Below are 23,707 nucleotides of genomic sequence, written 5' to 3'. Positions count from 1 at the left end.
GTTTTTCATGAAACTACTGCTAATATAAAGCAAACAAAGGTTGTTCAGAGTTGTAAACTTCTCTATATAATTTTAATAGTTTTACCTTTTTGAGCCTCTCAGCCGCAGATCCAGAGCGAATCGCCTCCAGCATAGCCTCCCTGGCTAGAGCAGGGTTCCTGGGGGCGTTCGCATTCAAATGTGGCACAGAGCTAGTTTTACCCTGGGGCAAGACAGGGGCAGGAGGTGGCGGTGCAATCGTCGGTGGTGGTGGAGGTGGTGGGTGTGTAAAGAGAGGAGAGGTGCAGGTCAAATTCTCGGGGGAAGAGGGAGAGCTTGGACTGCTTCTCTCTTCTTCAGATGCCAACTTTCTGAAATTCTCAAGCTCATGGGCAGCTGCAGATTTGACCTGTCACACAGAGCGGTGAGGCAATGGTAACTGTAGACATGTAACCATATGGAATGACAGCTGCTCCCATATGAGTCTCTGACACACACTCCTGATACACCTGATGCATAGCTAGAAAAATAGCCTCCAGACAAAGCCTTTTCTATTTTTTTGTTAGAGACATTCAAATTTATATGAGCACTCATTACTTATTTTATAACTCCATTTAATATACATATTCAGTCTGTTTACCCTCCTTTTCAAAGAAGTACAACAGTTTTGTTTTCCAACTAAGTCATACAGCATTCCAGAGATTCCAGATCTGGCAGGGAACCTCCAGAATAGAGCCACAGATGTTTCAGCAGCAGTAGCACATTTTCTGCCTCTTTCATTCCACTCGGGTACGCAAATGTGAGCAAACCACAGAACGCTTTCCAAAAGAAAATAGATGAAAATAGACACATGTGCTAGCATAACCTGCATTACAGTGTAAGCTAATGAACTAATAACACAAGACAAAGTGTTTAGCATTTACATTCTAATTTAAGCTCTTAACGGGTACACATGCTCGTACTGTGTAAAACCATATGCGTACACCATAAAATTATATTATCAGCTTTGCTATGTATTACATTTAGCATAGCAACATGCTCACAACAACAGTTCAAACATGCTGATGTTTATAAAGTACATACAGGATATTTGACCTGCAAATGGCACTCAGAAATCACAGGGTATAGATAATATTAGGAGTTATGCTCTGCGGATATTAAATAACTGCATACTGGATACATTTTAATCTGCATCCAAATGGTGATCTATGGGGCTGAGAAGCATTGTAACTACATGCTAAAAAGAACAGCATTTTAGATATTTATAAGGAAGTGTTTTTTATACATGCAGGTAAATGCATAAATGTTAAAATAATAACTCATACTTTTATGTTTTAGATCACATCCCTCTTACTTCCACCCTGGATATCAGCATATAGAGATCAATGATACTTCTTAGCTGTTAGGATAATATTTTACCTTCTTCAGCCTGCTGGTGTTATTCTGGGCTCTAATGGCAGCCAAAAGAGCAGACCTCTCATTCTCCTCTTCAACATAAGGCTCTTTCTTTAAGGAGCTGGGGCCAGAAGTTGATATCTAACAAGGCAATAAAAAAGAAGAAAATCAGCCAACATTATTACCTAGCTTGTTTAGATGAACATATGAAACCAGATAGATGGGCAAAATGCTATCCTACAAATCATTTTATCTTGAGCTCACTTTCTTCAGCCTGTCTTTGCCTCCACCTGTCTGGATTGCCTCCATCAGACTGCTGTGCAGAGACGTCTCTTTCTCAACAGATTTATGGATCACTGGTCTGAACTTTTTAATTGGCCCAAACACCGTCACAGCTGGAGATCCTGGGGTCACACTGCTGTCTGACACTGTTTCAGGCAGTTGAGATTTTGAAGCTGTCTCCTCTGAGTTCTGTGAATTATAAAAGCAATTACTCATAGTATATTTTCAAGATTCGTATGTTGTAATATTCACAGTATAATCCAGGGTTTACTTACGTTTGTCTGTCCTTGAGATATGGTCTTTGGGGCTGTTGGTGGTTTGATATATGAGTTTAGGGCATTGCTTTTTGCTGGGTTCGGACCTCCAAGCTGACTATGTTTGACATTATCTTGGTCATTGGAAGTTACTTTTATGTTGGTGGATCCACTCAGCTCAGCGTGATTATTCTTGGCTGGTTTGGTTTCCAACATATCAGAACTTCTTTTGGTGGCTATAACACCATTTTCAAATCCACCCCTGTTTGCTTCTCTAAAATCTTTCTGCTGATCTGACATATACTTTGGGTAGCTTGTAGATCTTTGAGGACCAGGATACCTGACTGCAGAATTAGAGCCATTCTCCTTATTCTCTAACAAAGACGACAGGGAAGATTGTAGTGGATTAACTTGCATCGATCGACCTGATTTCTGGAGGTCAGTAGTCGGTGTCTTCAGGGAAGCAGAGCATTCAGGGCTGTTAGGGACATAGCTGGGTTTCACTAAGGTCTTTGGGGGGTGTTTAGCGATGGCAGACGCTACATATTGGCTTGAGGTTCGCCTGGGCGGTCTGAGGAAGGACAAGTCTGGAAGTATTGAAGGAGGAATGGTAGGTTTGTCAGCTGGGGGCTGAACATTTTTGGGTACTGAATTTATGCTCCCCACCTCAACACAGTCTTTGTCTGGAACTTTGATATTCCTCATAGGTTCTTTAGTTTCTTCTTTCACCACCTCTTTAAGTTGGATTCTCTCTGGAGGTTTAGAAACTGTACTCTGTGTTGATTTCAGGTACTCTGTGTTACTGGTTTTCAGTGTAGTTTCTGTGACTGATGTAGAAGCACTTTTCAGTTTGTTTTTGCTCTCCTCAGCTTTATCTTTGCTGGGGTTCACTGGAGTATCTCGTCTTTCATTTGAGCTCCAAAAAGCTTTGGCCTTCCCAAGAAGAGGAGAACCCTCATCAGAATTGATCTGTGACTCTGAAGACCTACTGACATTATTCCTGGAGATACCCTCTTTCACCATGTTCCCCTGATCGTCGATCTTAATGGCACCAATGGTAAATCGAACACCTGACTGTTCTTTAGCAGTGTTTATAACAGAGGGCTTGGGAGGGATCACGGTGAAGGTTTTCATACCGAATCGTGATGTGGCGTTGCGAGTAATTTTATTATGTGAAGTAGGGAAAACCCTATGCGTCTGTTCATCTTTTTCCGTAGATACTGGTTTCTGACTTGCTGGTGGAAAATCAAGTTTCTTCTTCTCACAAGACTCAGCATTATATCTCACAGGGTCAGGCAGTATCTCAGCGCTCTTCATGTTTTCGTGCACGTCATCATTAGATTTAACAGCCGATATTTGCTTATCTCCTTTCACGCTGTTGCTATCGACGAGATTCATCTCTTTAATTTTTTTCTCCTTTATCTTTTTTTCCTTTCTGTCACACACAGACTTGCTCTCCGCTGGTTTAGTGTGCTGCTCAGACTGAGACAAGCCCTTAGTATTTGTATGGTTTCTTTTATTATTGACGGCTTCTGTATAAGCATTGTTGTTTTTGTTCTCGGGCTCCATTCTGGACTTGTGACAAAAGCCATGTTCTGTGATAAGATAAGGGAAGAAAAACTATAGTAAACATAATACAGAAACGCAAACCATTTTAAATCTGATGCACTGGTTGTTTTTCCTACCTTTGGTGTCAGCTGACTCCTTCCTGGTAAATGACTTCACCTCATGTTCAATAATATTATGATCATAGTCCTCCAGTACTTCATCTATGGCAGTAACTGGCACATCCAAGTCCACTACAGACACTGGAACCTCATTACTGTCACTAGACATGGTATAAGGAGCCTCTTTTGCTGAGACTACATCTTCATGGTCTGCAAAAGAGTGACAGATCCAGGTCTTAATAGGTAATCCACTTAGTGTGGAAAAGTCGCTTCATGTGGAGTATCGTAAAGTGTTTTATGTTGTGTAGAACATTTACTGGATTACTTCAGTTGATCCAGCTACAGCTACAGTAGTGTTATGATGATCAACAGGTTAAACCCTTTAGGAATTGTTTTTCAATTTCAGTGCTGGATGTATACATCTCAGTGAAGACATTTCTATTCAGTGTAGCTTATATTTTTGCCCCTTTTACCTGCAAGGTCTGCTTCAAAATCAACCAAAGTCTGATGGAGCTCGGCTGCGAGCTTTGGATCTTCAAAGCTGTTTTTCAAAATCACTGACTGCGACTGAGGGCTGATGTCTTTGTGCCTGAGAAGGGTACATAAAAAGAAGTCATCATCATGTATATTACATACACATGTAAATATAATCATATAGAGACCCTTAGCGTTTATAAAAAAAAGTCACTACTGAAAAGACTATATAGTAAAACCCATTACTTTAGTGATGCTGTTATATTCAGCACCCCTTTGCTTAAGTAATCTGCCTAAGAAATCAAAAGGGTAAAGGCAGTTCAGAAGTAGAGGAAAGAAAAATATGTGTAGGCTTTAAGTGTTTAAAGTCAAATTTTATTTTCACTGGAGTCTGCTGGCTTTGAAACATGCAGCTGTTAAGATATTATTACCACAGTTCAAACTTCCTGCACTCTCTTTAGTGGTTCAACAGAGAATTCTCATGGGTTAGTGGCATATTAGCCATAACAAATTGCATCAAGAAGGCCAACCTAAATAGAATTTATCTTCTAAGAGACTTGGACGGGTCCTCTTTTCCTCAATAATTCTGAGAAAACTGGGTTATAGTGGTTTCCTGGAATAATGAAGAGCTGGCAACATCAGGCCAGAACCTGGATTCATAAAATTTCTCTGAGTAGGGGCATCAATCCAAGATCCCTGGTCTGGGTAAATGAGCGTATGCTTTTCAAAACAACTTAAAATGTGGAAAGGGATCTGGAGCAGCATTGATTTTTCACAGACCTTTGATTAAGGGCCTAAAACCATAACTATAAAAGCCCAGAATGCAAAGCTGACTCAAATATAATATGGTAGGAACTGCTCTTGATTTTTACTGCTGGCTCAATAACAAATATCAGCTTTGTCAAACTCAAGTTGGATAAAACTGTGACAGTTTGTTGTAATAACAGTTAGGCCAGCTTAAATGGACAGCTCAGTGGATTAGAGAAGATGAGCTGATATTGACAATAAGATTAATAAGTATGGGAAAGAAGTCAGGTCGATTTCTTAATTAGTCCCACCATCTTGAATATAACTTTAGTCAAATTCTTTATATGCAAATATGAGAAATAATTTTGTTGTGAGTCTCATTTAAACTGCCCAACCCACTTTCTTGGTTCCCTTTTCTACCTGTGTACTGATCCCCACGTGGCACATCCCTCATCGCTCTCACTGGAACTATCTCGCACTGGCCCCGCCGGTTTCCACCCACTACTTCCATCCAGAGACACACTCCCATCGGGGGAAGTGGGTTGGGTGTCGGAGGGAGAACTGATCATGCCCGAGTCCTCGCCCTCTGCCATACCTTCAGAGGCAGCGTAACCCTGGTCATGCAGGCTGCTGCCGGCACTGCTGCTGCCCAAAGACAGAGTCTCGGCCAGAGGTGCTTCCGTTTCTGGTTTCTGGTCACTGACTGCAGAGTTCTGAACAGAATGGAGCCAAGCTGGAAGAGAACAGAAAATCTTAGCATTGGGGCTGACTGTTATCGCAGTCAAGAAATATTAGATTACAGAACAGTAAGGCCACAAATGTTTTAATTAGGAAGTGCATTATTGTTTCTCTGATCAACAAAACTTAGAAGATTAATGATGCCTAAAAACCTTCTAAGTGAGAGGAACAAAAACAAGAACAAAAAAAAGCACAAGCTACAGAACAGGCATGAAGATCAAGAGACGGTAAACATAGAGGGAAAAAAACTGGGTAAGTATTTAGTTTAGTTTCAAGATTTCATTCTGACATCAAACACACACCCACACACACCCACACACAGATACACATGCACCCAAGCCAAAAAACATAAGCCAAATATGTTAAAAACAAGAGTGAAGAACCACCACTTGTGGCTTGATAAACCATCTTTAATGATGTGTGGGTGGATTTACTGTATTCAAACTCTGTTGATTAGATTTTCACTGTACAGTTTTAGATTTAAGGGAAACCTAGCATTGCTTATACCCTCTCATTTTTTAGTACACTCATGCTCTGGTCAGTCATGTGGGTTTGGGGAAGTTATTTACTCCATCACTGATCTCACTGAACTCAAGGCCAGAAGAATAAAAATCAATGTACCACGTGTTTGCTTTTTATTAGATCAGCAAGCACAGCGCTGGCTATTTAGCAGTGAACTTTTTTTTTTTAATGAATTTAACAATGAATGACTCTGTTTGTAATACAAGTTGTCAATAAGATTGTGCATGCATTTGGTCATGCACTGCACTGCAATATTTCTGCTTATGCGTGCATGTACGTAAATGTGTGTTGCTGTGTACTAGGACTGTCAGTTTTGGGTCTGCTCCTACTGGTGTGGAGAGAACAGTCCGTTCCAGGAGATGTGGTGATGACTCACAGGGCTGTCCCCCCAGCTCCTTCCCAGCAACAGCTTAGTCATGCTGGCAACAGCCGCAATTGGCACACATCCACAGAGACGTGCAAAGACAAGTGCACATATGCACACACAGATTTATGCTTGCATATGTATACGCTTGCAGACAAGCACACACACACAAACAGACAAACTTCCAACTCAACATGACCTTGGGCAAATTTGTCTGTTAGAGCTAAACTAAGGGTGTCTCCATTTCCAAGCTGTTAATACTGTGACACGCCACTTCAGTCCATGCACAGTGCTAAATCAGTGTCCTGGAATCTTGGGGCAGTCTTGAAAAGTTTAATCAACTATTTCTTGTAAACATTCTTTTTTTCAATCACCCCAAAAAAGGAAAAAGAAAAAAAAAGAAATCGCTGATCAATCCTTTGCAGGTTCAAAAATTACTTTAAATTATACATCCCCTGAAATAGGCTACGCATATGCACCATATTTCAAAGCCTTGGAAGATTCAGAGTTCTAAAAATGTCATCAGAAAGAAAATTAAATTACCGTACAATTAAAATGTAATCAGTTCAGGCCTGTACATTGCTGTCTAAAACTGTCCTCATCTCAAAAAAGTAAAATTCGTCTTCACCGCATAATACACTTCAATGCCACAAATGTTGCATTCATACAATAGAGAATTGCTTAATAAAAACAAAGATAACACAAAAAACTGTACTTTAGCATGCAGGATGTTTTCTATTACACCGCTCGTAACTGTACACAAGTTCTTTCTATGAAACAGTCTTTTTAAAGCTCAGATTTCTTGTGGTTTTTCATCCTAAATAAAATTCCTAATTCTACAGTTAATGCAATCGTTCAAAAACAAACTGTGAAGCATTAACTGAGCCACAAGCTGCCTCCAGTTCACAGTGTCTTGTTAATTTTGAAGTAGACTGTTAAAAGCTTTCTTTGGAGAGAGGTCTTGTATTTCATATGCTTGTCTTTATGAAATTTAAGAGCCATTACCACCTAAAAGTAACATGTCATCGATACATCACTCTTTCCATACTTTTGCTAAAGTCAGCACGTGTTCGGGTTTTATGTTTCTAAACCAAGCCACAATACCAGGCAAAGACAGAGCGACGTACACTGTCCTGCAATCGATCTGCAGCTATCACATCACCGAAATATTGGCTGAAATCACATGACCTAGCACCGCTGCCTTCTGACCACATTCTGTGTCCACTTTTAGCTCAACTCTCAACGCTGACAACCAGTGGATCAATGTGAAGTAAAAACCATGCAGAATATGTACAAACATTTGTAAAAAGGATAAAAACAATACAAATAGTACAAAAAACCAAACTTTTTCTTTAAAGAGCAAAACTTTTTCAAACTTGCTTTCACTTTTGTCACAAGGTTATATGCAGTGAGAATGGATTCTGTAAAGGCAAGTAAAGGCAAGTTATACAAATGAAATGGTACTCAAACGTGAGACTGTAACACCAAATACAAGACAGCAGAAGTAGACATCAAAGGGATGAGAGGAGGATGGTGATTATCAAAGAAAAGTCCAGCAGAAATAAGCGAGGCCATGGAGAACCAAAGGGAGCTGATGAAAAAGGACTGTCGGAGTGAAGGAAGGATCGAGCCAGAGAGAGAGAGGGAGAGAGAGACTTCAGGAGTGTTTGGAACGAAGACGCACAGGCCCACAGCAGTACACTACAAAGGAGGGTGAGGGGTGGGGGAGGAAAGAAGAGAACAGATGAGATTTGAGATGAGTAGATCATTAAATTTGTATTTGGTAAGGTAAGGAGCCTTAAAAGAAAAACCAAAACATATAGGGAGCACCTACAGGGACAGAAGGTGGCATTAAAAACAGTTCAGTGTCACTCAACATTCTCGTCAATTATACATCTAATTTACTCCCACATCCTGTTTAAATGCAACATGAAAGGTACTCAAGAAGATTGCTGTTGACCTTAGACCTGACCCTTTGGACCCAGGGAAAATATCAAAGCTTAGAGATTGACGTTTATATATATATGAAGCCCCCTGACCTCATTTGGACCCAGCATCACTTAACAACTCTGCTGCCCAGGTCACTGAAGAAGAGATGGAAAACATGAAAGGACAGAGTTCAGGATTGCCATAGAAACACAAACATCAAGGTTTGGCAGTTAAGCCAGATACAAACTGGGACTGGGTGAAAACGAATTAAGAGCTGGAAAACCTGATCGGCAGCTTTTAGGAAAGACAAGAGAAAACAAGAATCGAGGTTAGGGGGAGGGCAGTCCATGTGGAACCTACACTGGGGAGCTTCCTCCACCTCCGTGAGATTCTGCGGAGAGTTGCTCTCTGTAGGCTCAGGGGGAGGGGGTGTCGAGGGAGGAGTAGAGGGTGATACATGCTGTGATGGCTCCTGCACGGGAGAACGGAGAGGTTTGGGTGGCACCAGACGATGAGTGTTTCCTAAAGGAAAAACAGCATGCGGGCAGGGCAAGCACTGATGGTCATACTTCAAAAATGGGGAAAGTGACTTAACACGTTATACTGAAACTTCTAATTGAACTGGAAGTTGTAAAGAAAACTACATTTATTTGTGGAAACAGTTGCTTCTTTAGCCCTTTAAGTTCTCATGACAATCCATAAAATATGGACCCATGACGTCCATATTTTATTTGGGCAACTCTGTGACAAGTGCACAATGGTAGATCATGGGCATGTGAACCAGGGGCGGGTTTTGAAGGAGGAGGGGGGTGTTTGAGGAGCCCCTCAACTTTTAATGATACAATAAATAGTTTTTATACATATTTTATTGACTCCATTTACATATAGGGGATTTTCACATACTTCACTGAAGAGACCTCTTCAGACCTCTTCTGGGGTCGGAGGGCTAGACGATGTAAACCAGAAGGTTTGGTGAGACTCTATGTCATAAAGATTATTTATGAATCTGGTAACTAGAATTCAGATTTTTTTCTGCTGTTGTTCTAAATTACCAATTATTATATTTTCTAAATCACTATTTTTGCCATTAGAGGCTCACTAGCCACAGGTTATGTCTATCACTGAGTTATAGGAAAGGACCTTTTATTCATTTATTTTGCTGACCTTTATTTAACCTGGAAGTCCCAATAATATCAAAACTTATTTACAGATTAGACCTGGTCAAGTCCAAAGTCTACTCTCAATCAAATACTTGCTTTGTGCTTCTTCCTTTGAATGAACCTCCCAACTGTAAAAGGCATCAAAAACCTACAGTGATGTGGAAATCAAAGCACTGTGGTCTGTCATAGCACTCCCACAAAGTTTTTGGCCCTTAAAGCACTACAAGGTCCTCTAGTATTGCATCTGTGGTAATTTACAATGAGATGCATCAATAATTAACAATATAAACAAGCTATATAACATCTCTAGGAAGCAGAGCTGTTATGACATAGTAAATGAAAACATTTTAACATATGTTAGTTAAGACTGCAGTTTTACTTGTTATAGCTATGAGTAAACACCTTTGAAACTAGATGTCCAGAAAAGACAAATGCAAAGCTTTATCGAACTGTTTACAGGATCATTACTGAAAGCACAAACAGCTTTTAAGCAGTAAGGAAACAGTAAGAAAGGAAGTGAGGAGTCGACTGCAAATGATACATACAAAGCATCTGAAAAAATAATAGGAACAAAAGCACAATAATGGGGAAAAGCTGTGCTGAAATCCAGCTGCCTAAATTTACTTATAAAGCTTGTGATTCGTCAACTTTCTATTTTTTCTGTTTACTCTGTTGTTGACAGTTGGATGGTACCGAAATAACAGGCAGGGCTGGGATGATAAACGACCCAGTTATAACCTTGACAACCACTGGAGCGCACACTCGTACACATATACACATTCTTTTTTAAATGACAGGCTCAAAAAAAGCATACATAAATTAAGGAATAATGAAAAACAGAGTAATTAAAAATCTTCAGATGGCAAATCTCTGCATTTTCAGGCATGAGTGAACCACTCTATACTTCATGTGTAGGGTGATGCTGTTTACCTAACATATATGTAAGCTATTCACACAAGTTTGTACTTGTTCATGTATAACCAGTTCAGTTGTCAGGCAGAAAACATTTTTTAACAGTCACTGTGGGTGAAAAGTTTAAGGTGAAAAGGGACTACTTGAAGGAATGTAGTTTTTGGAGTATAACCATTTCAGCACAAATACACAAACACACATCTTAACTCAGCGAATAGTTTCTTATATAGTTTGAAGATACAGAAGAAAGACTGAAAACAGCAAAAGTCGAAGCAAAAGAGAGGCGAGAAGGTGGTGCACTGTCAGCAGAGCGTCAGGATAGAGAAAAAGAAAGTAGCTAGGTCTATAAATTTATTAATGACCTTCGTGCTGCGTCTTCTGAACTGTCTAATGCACTAACCTCCTCATACTTCATCCTTTCTCTTGCTTTCATCCGCCTGTCCATCACCCTTCTCTCCTTAAACTCCTCTAGTCCCCCTGCCTCTGCCTGCCACCCTCTGTCAAAACCTCTGTCAAAACCTTCCCATGCTCCACTCTCTCAACTTCATTCTGATACTCTCACCTTTCTCATCCCTTTTGAGGTCTACAGCTCTCTTATCTATGCCCCTGTCAGACACGACAACCCTCTGCCGCAATCTCGCTTTGCTATGGAGAAAGATTTGGGTTATATAAAGATCAATATGAGGCCAGCTAAAGTTCAAGTAGATCCTGCTTAAATCTGTGATGGATCTGTCTGCCTTTGTATCTGCCAGCTTTAAAGGTTTGAGCGAGTGGGTGCAGGCATAAGAGAGATAGAGAGAAAGAAAGAGAGGAATATAAAAAAATGAGTGTAACAAAAAAAGGGAGTGGGGTGAAAAAAGACAGATAGAAGAATGTACTGTAAGAGGCTGATAAGTTTAAGGGAGAAACAAGGACTGTATTGTCTCATGGACGATGATGAAAACCAGCTCCACGAGTTCCTGTTCTTCAGCCATGACATGCACGCACGCACGCACGCTCGCACGCTCGCACACAAGCACGCACACACACACACACACACTTTCCTTCAGCAGGTTATGCATGTCATTCGTGACACTTTCAGATGTTGCTGCAGTGTGACAGCTGAGCTCTCTCGAACAGATATTCAGTCACTTCTAACACGTAGAAATCTCTACAGGCAACTTCTGACTCACCTCTCACTTCTTCAGCATATAGAAAGTGTGTTTACAGTCACTGTCAAGAGTTCAACGAACAATGGCAAAGCTCACTTTTTCTGCCAGCGGAATCATGATATGCTCTTTTTTTAAGACAGACAGAGATATGAATACAAAGCAGTAGTTGTGTCTGAGAATAGGTAGATCTCAAAGTTTCCCTTGTATGCCTTCTATGTCACTATAAATATAATTATCTTATTTTTTTTACCTGCTGCTAAACAATCTTTTTTGTGTAACTTTTGTTGCTTTAGTGTGTGAATGTATGAAGGGAAGTCTTTAAATGTTTGCTGCTGTGTTGTACGCTTGCTGTAAGGCCATTTTATAGATATTTACCCATTCCGCTGTGCCTATTGTTCTCAGCCTCATCCAGCTTCAGGTTCAGGGCGGACTCAGTCTCCGACATGGAGTTATTCTCTGACGTCTTGTCTTGAGCTATTTTGCCGGCCGCGCTGCTGACTGAATCTTCCACTCGGCCACTGGAGTTTTTCGCAGCAGGTTGGACCCGCACGGGCCCACTTGTTGTGCTACTGCTACTGTATCTGTAATGGGATTCAGCCTGCTCTAGGTCAGCATCTGAATCATCAAGACCCTGGCTTAGTTCAGAGCTGGAATCCTGCACGGCAAGGCTGTCAGTAGTGCTGCTGCTCGGGGTTGGGGAGCTGGAGGTTGGCATGGCATTGGACACAGGATCTACTGCTATTTTGTGCGAGGCTGTTTTTTCTGTTAGTTTTATCACAGTGGCAGCTGAGGCTGTGGCCGAATGTGCCACCTTGATGCGGGATGCTGGCATAGGTTTATCAGGAGCTTGACTGTCAGGAGTGGGAGCCGGAGAGGCTGAAGTGTCATCAGAGCCTTGCGTGATGGATGTTGGAGTGGGAGGAGGAGCTGGAGCCTTTCTTTTCCTCTGCTGGCTCATCTGATAAAATTGAAGGAAAAGGAGGCAGACAGTACAAAGTTAATTTACATGAGCACCTTGTGCATATGTGTGTGTCTGTGTGTGGTTTAACCATAAATTAGCCTGTAAATTCAGTCTGCCAAGCCTCAAGTAGAGTTTCCAACAGACTAATTAAATCAAGTGGAGTTCTGGCAGGCGTACAGGTTTTTAAATCCATCACAGTGCCAACATTCCTTTTAAATTATTCTCCAACAAGACATATAGGACCCGGCGTAAATACAGTCGATATGATGCAGTGGCATATTACGAGTACAATATGTGTACTTCACTATGGTATTTCTTAGTTATTCAACTGGTAAATCAACAATTATTCAAATGCAATGCTGTTATACTGCTGATTTACTTACTGCCAAGCCAGTGATGACTTCCAAAGGCGACATGAAAGTCAGATTGTGATTTTCAGGTCAGTGCTTTAACAGAAACATCAGTGGATGTTCATGACTGAAATATTGTTTTGTGTTTTTCACAATGACAGAAGCTGGAGCTGAAAACTGAATAATAAATTGTAACTGGATCGAGAGGATGTTTTAAAGAAGAAACAAACAGGAAAGAAGGACAGAGCAGGAAGGAGAGAAAATAAAATTAAAAACAGAGCGATGGGACAAACCAATGAATCAATAAGAAACTATGTGGAAACTCAGTTTTGTTCAATGAGCAGATGAGACCTTTCATATGCTTTTTTTCAAGTTAATCTCACTTTCTATGATACGGTTTCAAAGAATCAATTTAAAAGTGCTCTGGGCAGTCTTCAGCAGTATCGATAACCTACTTTCGACTGGCGATCACCGCTTATGCTTTCAGCTTTTCCTTCATTCTGAAACGCAACAGAGAACATGCCTAGAGCTGTATGGAGCTTTGCATCATACAACAGGACAAAAGAGCGATAAGGCCATCTTGCATTTTTGCAGGCATGCTGGGTTCAAACATGTGAACTCAATGAACTCACTGCATGGCATTCTATGGACCTCCAAATGTTTTTCAGCTGATTGGCTGTCTCTTTTTTGATCTCCCACTTCTCTCCCTCTTTAGCATTCAAATATACATGAATGCAGGCATAGCAGTGCAAGTGGACAATAGTTGAAGCTGCAATGGATGACTGACTGCCCCAGAAGATTGATGTGTATTTTTCTAAGTGTGTGTGCATGCCTGTATGTGCTGGCTGCAGAATTAAGAGTCAGGCCTGGTACAAAGGGAAAAGAGCAGTGGCCTCAATACACAAGCATATGCCCAACACTTTTCTGTGCAACTGTACGAGCACGAGCATGCACACAGACATACACTTACATATGCACCAAAGTGCACACACACACATTAAAGGAACAGTATATCTCATACCTCAGGCTGAGCTGTTGTAGAGATTAGGGGGTTGTTACATGCTGCATGGTTAAGTGTGTGTTGCTCTCATGAGCTTATTGGCGCCATGACTGGGAACGCAGCATGTACTTAAGATTGTTAGAGACTGAAGCCCAGAACTCTGTAATATACTACACTCAAGGTCACACTATACATTAAGTTCAGCAGACTTTGCACTCTTATTATCTATAAACTATGTGTGTGCTGTTTAGTGATTCTCCGTTTTCAATCAGACTATTTGTATTCTCAGTGCTGGCTGTTTTTCAGATTTATCACAGATAGTGTTTCAGTATATTCAAGCTTTTTCATTATATACCACAGGGTTGGCAAAAACAATGTCAAATATAATTGACAAAAGGTAATAAGTTCATCCACATCATTTGCAGTACACAGAATAATAATTAAAAAAATTTATATATGCGAATATTAGCAATACTAACTATTTCCATTTAAATTAAAATTCATTAAATATATATAAATATTTTACTCAGGCTATATATTAAACGTTTTTTATTATCACAGGCAGCCAGATAAATTTTGAGGTATATTAAAGTGGAAAGCAGAATTTTGTTTGTTCTACAGTAAAGTTACCAGCAAGACCACAACAAAACAAAGAAAGAAAACAGGTTTCTTATTCTCTGCAATGATTTTGTCTCAGAAGTGCATTTAAACTGAATGCTGTACATTAGGTCAGTTTGTATGTATCTAAACTTAGAAAGCAAGTGGAAAATAAAATAAATAATCTTGTCACATGTTTGATCAAAATAATTAATCACCACATTTCCCTGACTTTACGCGTTTTTATTTTTAAAAAACAAACAAAAAACATATGTGATATATGTGAGTAGTTTTTAAGGGGAATGGACATTTACAGAATGAAGCACAGAAGGTGATACGCGGACAGTCTGCTGTGTCAATTAAATTTTCCACTTCGTGGTTTGGAAGGCAAAGGGCCCCATGTCAGAGCATGTTGATCAGATAGGGCCACCCATGGAGGAATCATCCTGGTAGCGTGACCATTCATCAGTTGTTTTTGAAGGACTCTTGATGGGTGAAGGCCTTTGTGACAGGCCAACATAACAAGAGTAATGTGGAACGTGAAAAGGATATAATGGATGCATGAGAGGGGGCTGCTCTGTATTTGTGTGTCTAAGCACATCAGCAAGGATGACGTCATTGTGTATGTATGTGCTAATGAGAGATAACAAAGCAGCTGGACTGTCTTCGTCATCGCTCACTTTCCTGTACTGAACTAAAATGTGGAAGAGTGTGTATCAATGTTGACAACCACACGCTGCGGTCGTGTTTCTTATGTCTAATGCCTTTTAAGACAATGTCAGCTAGGCACACTTTATTTGGTAAAAGCACACCACTGGAGATCATGCAACCTCCCTCTGCTAGTCTTTGCAGTTTTAGGTTTTTGAGCCAGCTGGCATGTGATCAATCAGGGAAAAACTACTAATCCAAGACAGTAACAATAGGAACAAATCAGATGGTCATTGTCCTTTTTAGCCCAGATAATGCATACTCTGGGTTTCTCTGTGACTCCTTATTTCCTCACTCACAGTTACTATCAAAGCACACATTATTTGAAACCAGGTTAGACATCAGCAGAAAACCCAATAAATATCTTCAACATGAGCTCTTTTATGACATTTCTGTCATCACTGTAAGGACAAGATAGATAATGTCGCAGAATATTCTGTTAATAATTTACATACTTTAAAACATAGTGATTAAATGCTGGAAGTCTCAATTTTTAATATAACATACAACGCAAGTCTTTTTAACTATGACATAATAATTCCAAGTAACTGAATCACAGGTGAAGAAGTAAACAGTCTAATCAGTTTGATCAATATTTTATATTTAGCTGCCGTCACCCGTAGTATGTCCCTGTCAGGTTTCAGATGAACAAATAGATTTAAACCTCTAATCTAATAAACTGCAATATTCTAGCTTTATGATCCATTAAAACTGGGATGCAATCATTTTAATTTGCGGTTGTACTAGATAAAAATGTAAGCTCAGATACCATGCTGAATTATGGCCATGTTTTCTCTCCCATTACACACTAACTCACGCATTAACTCAAGAGCTGACTGTGCTAACTCTGCGTAGTTCTGATCTGTTTTAGGACCAAAGGTTTCCCATCTCAGGGTTAATCAACTCAAGAGTTTGGGCTTAGGCTCAGAGTTTGTTAAGCCTGCTTCCTGGAACAGACCCTGGTTTCATACATAAGATGTTTTGACAGCAAAGTGCAAACAGATCTTGTCATACATAGGCCGCATGGCAGGGGCACATATTCCCCTAATCCTGGCCTCTAACTAATACTAACACAGCCTTCATGGTCAGTGCGTTTGAAAGAATGCTTACTGTGCCATCTTACAATACTTTAGCCACAATAACCGTATAATCATATCACTGAAGATTCCGCTGCCGAGAGTTCAATTAAATTAATTTTATTTATATGGCGAAAAATTGCAAGTCATGTCAGGACAGGACCTTATGTTATTTTAGAAAGAAATCCATTGATTCTATTTGAGTTTGCATTCAAAGAGGATAAATGATTTGATCTTAGACGTAACAGTAACAAATCTGTGAGAGAAGCAGGCTCAGAGAGGGCAGCCGTTTAACTTAAACACATGAGGTGAGGGGACAGTTAACAGCCTTCCCTTTGAACACAAACTTGGAACTGGACACAGGGAAAGAGTGTAATAGCTGAAGGCTGTAAAATTAAAATGTAGTCAGCTAAGTTCGAGGAGTTTAATTCTGTGTTTGCATTTTTTTTTTTTACTTTTTCATATACACATTTTTTTTCCACTTGTAAATGATGTAAATGTACTACTGACGATGGTGCAAATGTCAGACACATTTAGACTGAGATTAAATCAAGTTTTCTGTTACATGCTTTGGACATCTACGTCAAAGCCTTTCTGAACAAGTTTGTAAAATGTATACTGTCCTGCTAGAGCCAGACACCTGCTTATATTGGCCATAGCACATGTCAATAAAATTGACAGCTCCAAAGGAAAGTTCATGACAGATCTATAGTATACTGGATGATGTATTTGCTTTGGCACTAGTATAACATTTTTCTTTTTCCTTCTTTGCTCAACTTTTTTTTTGTTTCTTTAGAGCATGTGGAGTGACACAGTGGTGCCATACAGCACACAGGATATCTTACCAAATAAGCACATTTTCCTTCTTTTATTTTGCTTTGTTTTGCTCGCCTGTTCTTGAATAGATCTCGCATGTCTTTTGAGAGAGAAATGAAGAGAAACACACAAAAAAATCCATGCAGTAACTCCACACATATCCAATAGCAAACAAGAAACTGCTGGGTATGTACATGCATACATGCCAAAAACCAAATTTATGGGCACTGCAGGGCCATTAACATGGAGCTGGTCCGCTGAGTACTACAAGCAGAACTGCGAATTAAATTCACTTTATCATTTGGTGACAGGAGTCCAAAAATGTTTATTACAATTAAATATATATAGACAGCCTGCTTACACGACCACACTTTCACTTCTGCTCTTTTAATATTTCTGTCCTCTGAGCTGTCGTGTAGTCCTCCTGTAAGGTGAGGGTGCTGCTAAGGACATGCCAAATAGATTTCATGCTGTACTGCATTTTGGAAATATGACCCCACAGCTAATACATTGTTAATGCTGTACAACTTAAACACACACCTAATACTAATATAAGACTGATGTTACCTTATTTTGACTGTCTCTGCAAACCTCTCACCAAAGTTTCTCACTTCTCTTTATCACCTCTCTTACTCTCTACTTCAAATGTCCTAACTCTTCGTGTACACACAGCAAAAAAATGTGTTTATTCAAGATGTATCTCCTTTTTACGGGCAGTGAAGCAGAGAGCTCAGAATTTCTCTCAATTTCTCTGTCACACGAGGCAACAGACACGGCTTTCATCCCAAACCACAATAACAGATTGCCTATCACTGCTGGAAAAAAAAAATACAAGGTTGTGTTTCTCTGAGCTCGATGTTCCAAAACATAATTCAATTAAGTCTGTCTCTCGTAAAGACATACACAGATTGTTGACTGTCGAGCTGGAAAATAAAAAAGACAAAGCTGTAACTTCCCTCCATGCTGGAGTCATTAACTGATCAAAGAGCATCTAATTCTCCTATAGCAGAGAATTGTTTTACATTCATCTGGAAATGTGACACCAATCCCAGAGTGTCACTTTTATTGCTGTATATAAATAAAAAATATAAAATAATATAATAAAATAGCTGTTGCCGTCGTTGCAACTAGAGTTGGATGCAGACAGCCAGCTTTAATTTCTACTTTTCATTAAAAAGAATAAACAAAAACATACATTTGCACTTTAATTAACCAGCCATCACTGACTATACCAGTGTTGCTTAGTTCCCTAACAGCTTTACTGAAACTTTGGTCTCTTGTCTACTGTAATCTTTGCAGGGCAATGAGTGTACTCGTCCAAAGTTCATATAAAAGAGACACCTCTCTGCACTGTAACTATATATCCCAAGTGAACTTTTAGCTCATATTAATGACTCAGTGTCAAATGTTGCAGAATCAATATATTGAGCTAATAGCGTAGCTCTGAAACAGCTCTTCATTATTCAGATCAAATAATATATAAATAATACAAACTAGTTTAGATAAAACTCATCCTGATTACATACAATTCAGTTTTAAGGCCTCTATAAAAAAGGAAAAACAAGGGACAGGGCTTCAGTTAAATCAGACCTTCCCAAAGTGTGGGGCCCGCCCCCTGGGTGGGTGGGGGTGGGGGGGTATGAAAACAAAACAAAACAAAACAAAACAAAACAAAACAAAACAAAACAAAACAAAACAAAACAAAACAAAACAAAACAAAACAAAAACAAAACGCTTGGACACTGCTAGCATAATGGACAGGTTTTTGACGGGGCGTCCACACAAATGCAAAGCAGGAGATGAATCATCGCTGAATATGTTTCCAAACCAACTTCATTCTAAGCCAAAGACTAGAAAATATGGTGACGCATATCTTCCCTTTGGTTTCACCTGCACAAGTGCCAAGGTAGGTCTCCCCTGCAGAATTGGTTTTCCCTTCGTCGGGAGCACGGGCTGGGTACTTCAAATCACGGACAGTGTCCCACATTCTTGATTTTTAGTTCAAAAACACTTAAACACTTCTTGTAATGACTAACTACTCCTGACAGTTACAGCGGGATACAAATAACATCAGGCTGATCCTGCCACGATTTGTTCCCCCGGTTCAAATCCTGAACAAACAGTATCCCACAGTTGTTTATGTTTTTAAACCCATTTTGCACAGAGAGGCATTTTTGGAAAAATATATTGATAGCAATGTTGAATATTATTACACAGGAAAAAAACAACTACACGTAAAATAATCGCCTCTGCTTTTGTAAATAGAGGGACATTAACTGCGTGTGTGTATGTAAGCCTGTAAACCTGCAGATAGAGACAAAGTACTGTTAATCTGACTATCTGCCATTCTGCAATTCATCTCATGTAAACAATAACGTGGCGCACAGCGTGACGTGAAAAAAGGCACATACCTTTGACGTTGTGTGACCAACATTTCTCTTGTAAAACAAAGGGGGGCCTGGCAAAAAACCACTGAGTTAAATGTTATATGCATCTACTCATTCTCTGATCAGTCACTGGGGATAGACACAGAGGGTGTAAACTGGTGCTGGCTTTTCAACACTCTGTGAAGAATGCTTTATTTCCATAGTCAATAATCAAGAGAGTCTGACCCTCCTAATTTTGTCATTGATGTTAATCAAACTATGTTGCTTGTATGATATAAATGGCCACACATAATGATCTCTGGTCTCTGATGTCTATTTAAAGCCACTTAGCTTCATTATAACAATCTCATCATTCTAGGGAAGTCTATAATGAGGACAGCTGTCACAGAGAGCTGTCCTGAGATGACCTGTGTCCTGTAAAAACTGCCTATGACTCTCAGAAAGAACGCACGGAACGCTGACTCTGTTAAATTTACGGAAAATACGGAAAAGGTCAGAAAGCTTTCAGCCATTTGAGAAAAAAAAAAAAACCCCGAGTGCAGCTTTGATAGTAACTGTAAAAAAAGAAAAAAAGAAAGAAAAAAAGAAAAAAAAGAAGATGTTTTTCATTGGTTAGTCATTTTTTGGTTGTGTAACAAAGTCCCAGAAAAACTCTCCAATGTTTGTTACAAAGTCAATGACTGAAAGAAAGAATCTCGGGTTCTTAAAAAGAAATTCATTAACTTCTGAATTCTATTTTAATAGTCATACATGCCCACAGTTTTTACATTTTTAAAAAAAAATTTTTTAAAAAACCTGAAAGACAAAAAGACACTTTCGTATTTTGTGTTTTTATTTTACATAAAGACACAAGCTCTGCATAAAATGCACTGGCATTTTTGTTTTTTTGTTTTTTTAGATAATTTGTATTCTAAAAACATAGGTAGGAATAAATGATCAACATGCAAATATATGATAAATAAAAGTTTATCATCTATCCAGTTGTCCTCATCATCAAACATGCACGTTCACATGTTCTCATCCTGCAAAAAGGCCTAAGCTGTGGTAGAGTCATAGAGTCAACTACGTGCTGCAGAACTGAGAAGATATTTTCACGGCATGTCTGAGTAAGCAAAATATAACAAAAAAATAAAACAAAATAAAAATGAAAATAAATAAAATATAAAAAATCCCCACATTTGACAACTGTTTACTTCTGCATTATCCAAAGCCATTTGGGCCATTTGCTCAACAAATAAAATTTATGGTGTGACATCTGTTTTCACTGGAGCTTGAACTTTTAGAAGATGGAGAGCTCATCTACAGACATAAAAGTTTGCAAGTCCCCCCCCCCCCCCCCCCCCCTCAGTTCAGCACCCCACCGCCTCAAACAACTAATGTAAATGTGAAAGTACAACTTTTAAATGTAATGCAAACTGATTTAACATCTGCAGTTGGACCACATATTCAACAACTAAGAGCTCTTTAATGCCACTGTCCTGATATGCCCTCAGAAACTGTCCTGAGAAGCCTCTCTGCTATGGCATGAAATCTTTTTTAGTCACCTTCGTGAAACACAAACATGCCAGGCATAGCGCTAAAGCCTGACACCTTGCACTTCTGTTGCGTCGTTACATGATGTTGGCTAATCACATAGTCTGTTTTTTTAATCAAACAACAAGTCCCTTCATTCATTTCTAAATGACTATCTCAGTTTTATGTGTTGTTTATACTCTGTAAAATGTGTGCACCTGAACTGTCGATAAAACAATCTAAACACATCAAAAATATTCAAAAACAAGGACACGTGACAGGTGACCTGCACCGCAGTAGGACCTTGCATTATGATACATGTGATAGGCTAACAGTTTAGAGAAGGCATACGGAAAAAATGAAGAAATCTATTATTAGACTGTCCATCAAGTCCTCAGATAACCTTCCCAACTCTAGCTTCTCCTGTGAGTCTGGGTGGTGTCTGGTTATTTGAGCCCTGGTATCTGTCATAACTCTTAATCTGACAGGTGGACAGATAAATTACATCTCTGTCTGCTCAGCAGCTAAAAGGAGCCTATGACTCAGAGTCACAAAGGACTGCAAAACACAGGAATATAAAATATCTATATTTACGTTTCAGTTATTCTAATAAAGAGGACACCAATTTAGAAGGTGAATTGACACTGAAGGTGTATTAATGTCTTGTCAAAGGGTCCTCTTGTAGTTGTTCTGCCATTATCAACTATAGGACACAGATAGCTGAATGCTTTGGCTGACTTCTGATAAGTTAACTTGAGGTAAACACAAAGTTGGATGTTGAATAATGAACATTGATTCTCGTGGCTATGTGGTATTTTTGTCTTTAGTGCTTTAGTTAATATTGTTTATTGCATATTTAATGTTTTGAGAACAAGAGATTGTGAATCAAATCTTTTAGGATTGTATTTGGGGCCCCCTTCAGTACACACATTATTTCTCAGAAGTCTTTTCTACTCCATACTCTGCTCTTTTTTGAAATAATTAAGCAAAAAATCCATTAAATGCTTAGACGCTGAATAATGTTCTTCAAGATCACTGGCTCCTTCAAATAAACAAAACCTATTATCAGAGGGAGGGCAGAAGGATGTTGGTTGCTAAACAACATTTAGTAGCATGCCTCCATAACACTATAATGAGACTGCAGGGAGTTGTTGCTTATTGTAGACAATACAGGTCACCCTGACTTTGAGGTCAGAATACCTAAAGGAAATTCTGCATCAGACTGATTGCAGCTTTCAAATATACTCCATCGGGTCAGTGCTGAAAGCTGAGAGTTATTTGCCAGGATGCGGATTTTCCATAAGATGCACAAAATTAGCTGTGTCATTAAAATGATGCCAATCATGTTGAAATTGTGTTTTTAAGTAATGTGCATATACAGTGCATCTTTATATAATATCTAATTTCATTTGTGTTTCCTGGTACGAGTTACTGCTTTAAAACACAGGATATGGATTCAATTTCACAACTCACAATTCCAGTCCAAGCGTTGTCATGAAACACAAACAAAAGAGCAACACACATAAATCTGGCACAGGTTAAACTGTTTCCTCACCTGACAGCTTTCAACTGTAGTGTGCTCCATTCTGGGTGCAGGGGCAGGAGGCGGTGGTGGGGCCCTCCTCTTCTTGGTCTCAGCCTTGGGAGACAACCTCGGGATACTGGCGACAGACTGAGACTGGCCCAAGGTGCCGGACCAATTAGGTCCACTGGAGAACCCAGATACTGTGGACACGTCCTGTGGGTAACATGAAAAATAAAAGGAGAGGGAATCAGACCAACAAATGGGAGGAGGAAACATGAAAAAATGTACAAATTTAAGAGTTTGAAAAACATTTTTGTACTTAGTTTAAAGCAAGGAACAAATATGATCACTGACTTGTAAGCATAAAAATGACTGATGGCTAAATTGCCATTAAATTTTCAAGGACAGCTCAGAGCTGGCTTTATCAAAAATTTAATCCAGTTCATTCTGGGTTCATCTAATATGTTAACGATCATATTTGGAGATGAGGGGATAAAACTTGTAGGAGTTTAAGAACATGTTTAGCACAGCATTTAAAATGGTGCAGGACTCTGCTTGGGTCAAAAATCACAACTAAGTGTAATGAAACCCAGTTGCTTCTTAATTTATGACATGTATCCAAACTTAACTTGAAAACTATTAGACAGCAGAATATCCTGTTGACTCACTGACAATCTTGATTTCAAGGGTTATGTTTAGTGTAAAAGCTGACATGTGTATTCTTAACACCCACATCTAGGAAAACCACAAACAAAATGAATAAAAACATGCACACGTGCACAGACTATGAATGCAATGCACAGGAACATTTCTGAAAATACAGTCTATTCTTCAGTCATGACAATTATTGCAACATTTGATCAAATTGAGAGTGCGACCACATTTTCAAAGGGTGGCTGCTCCCGACCAAAGCATTGAAACAAAAATGGGTTTCGATTTCTGATCAAAGAGGGCCTAAAGTGCTCGTGAAAACCTCCACCTTCCTGTGGCTCAGCTTGGTACAGACCTTTGCAACAACAGGAGCACCAAAACCACAGCTCAAAACCCCATGATCGAAGAAAACAAAAAGTGCTTTAAAGCAGATTAATTGATGAGTTCAGACAATGCCTGGATAAAATATAAAAGCAGAGCAAAAAGGAGCATAAAGTTCAGGTCATTAGGATTAATTGGGCCTTAGGTTATAACATCTCACAGTGGGGAA

The 23,707-nt window shown here is 39.4% G+C and overlaps 1 protein-coding gene across 12 annotated transcripts in view; it reads right to left on the bottom strand.

Moving 5' to 3' along the window:
- cobl (cordon-bleu WH2 repeat protein) overlaps positions 1-23,707 on the bottom strand; it is a 52,482-nt gene that overhangs the window by 2,207 nt on the left and 26,568 nt on the right. For 10 of the 12 annotated variants that reach the window (XR_014876658.1, XM_085176049.1, XM_085176052.1 and 7 more), the window contains 10 exons: positions 22,537-22,719; positions 11,950-12,532; positions 8,712-8,873; positions 5,219-5,531; positions 4,051-4,166; positions 3,596-3,787; positions 1,932-3,505; positions 1,639-1,845; positions 1,399-1,515; positions 86-388 (listed from right to left, as the gene is read on the bottom strand). Coding sequence is in view for 11 of the 12 variants with exons in the window: in XM_085176049.1 (XP_085032175.1) it covers positions 86-388; positions 1,399-1,515; positions 1,639-1,845; positions 1,932-3,505; positions 3,596-3,787; positions 4,051-4,166; positions 5,219-5,531; positions 8,712-8,873; positions 11,950-12,532; positions 22,537-22,719 (3,750 nt within the window). In the remaining variant the exon portion in view is untranslated. The remainder of the gene's footprint in view (positions 1-85; positions 389-1,398; positions 1,516-1,638; positions 1,846-1,931; positions 3,506-3,595; positions 3,788-4,050; positions 4,167-5,218; positions 5,532-8,711; positions 8,874-11,949; positions 12,533-22,536; positions 22,720-23,707) is intronic. The other 2 variants (XM_085176058.1, XM_085176059.1) reach the window with 1 other exon arrangement.

The sequence above is a fragment of the Neolamprologus multifasciatus genome, chromosome 11, assembly GCF_963576455.1.
Source record: "Neolamprologus multifasciatus chromosome 11, fNeoMul1.2, whole genome shotgun sequence".
Lineage (NCBI taxonomy): Eukaryota > Metazoa > Chordata > Actinopteri > Cichliformes > Cichlidae > Neolamprologus > Neolamprologus multifasciatus.
This window is presented reverse-complemented; position numbering and strand designations above follow the sequence as displayed.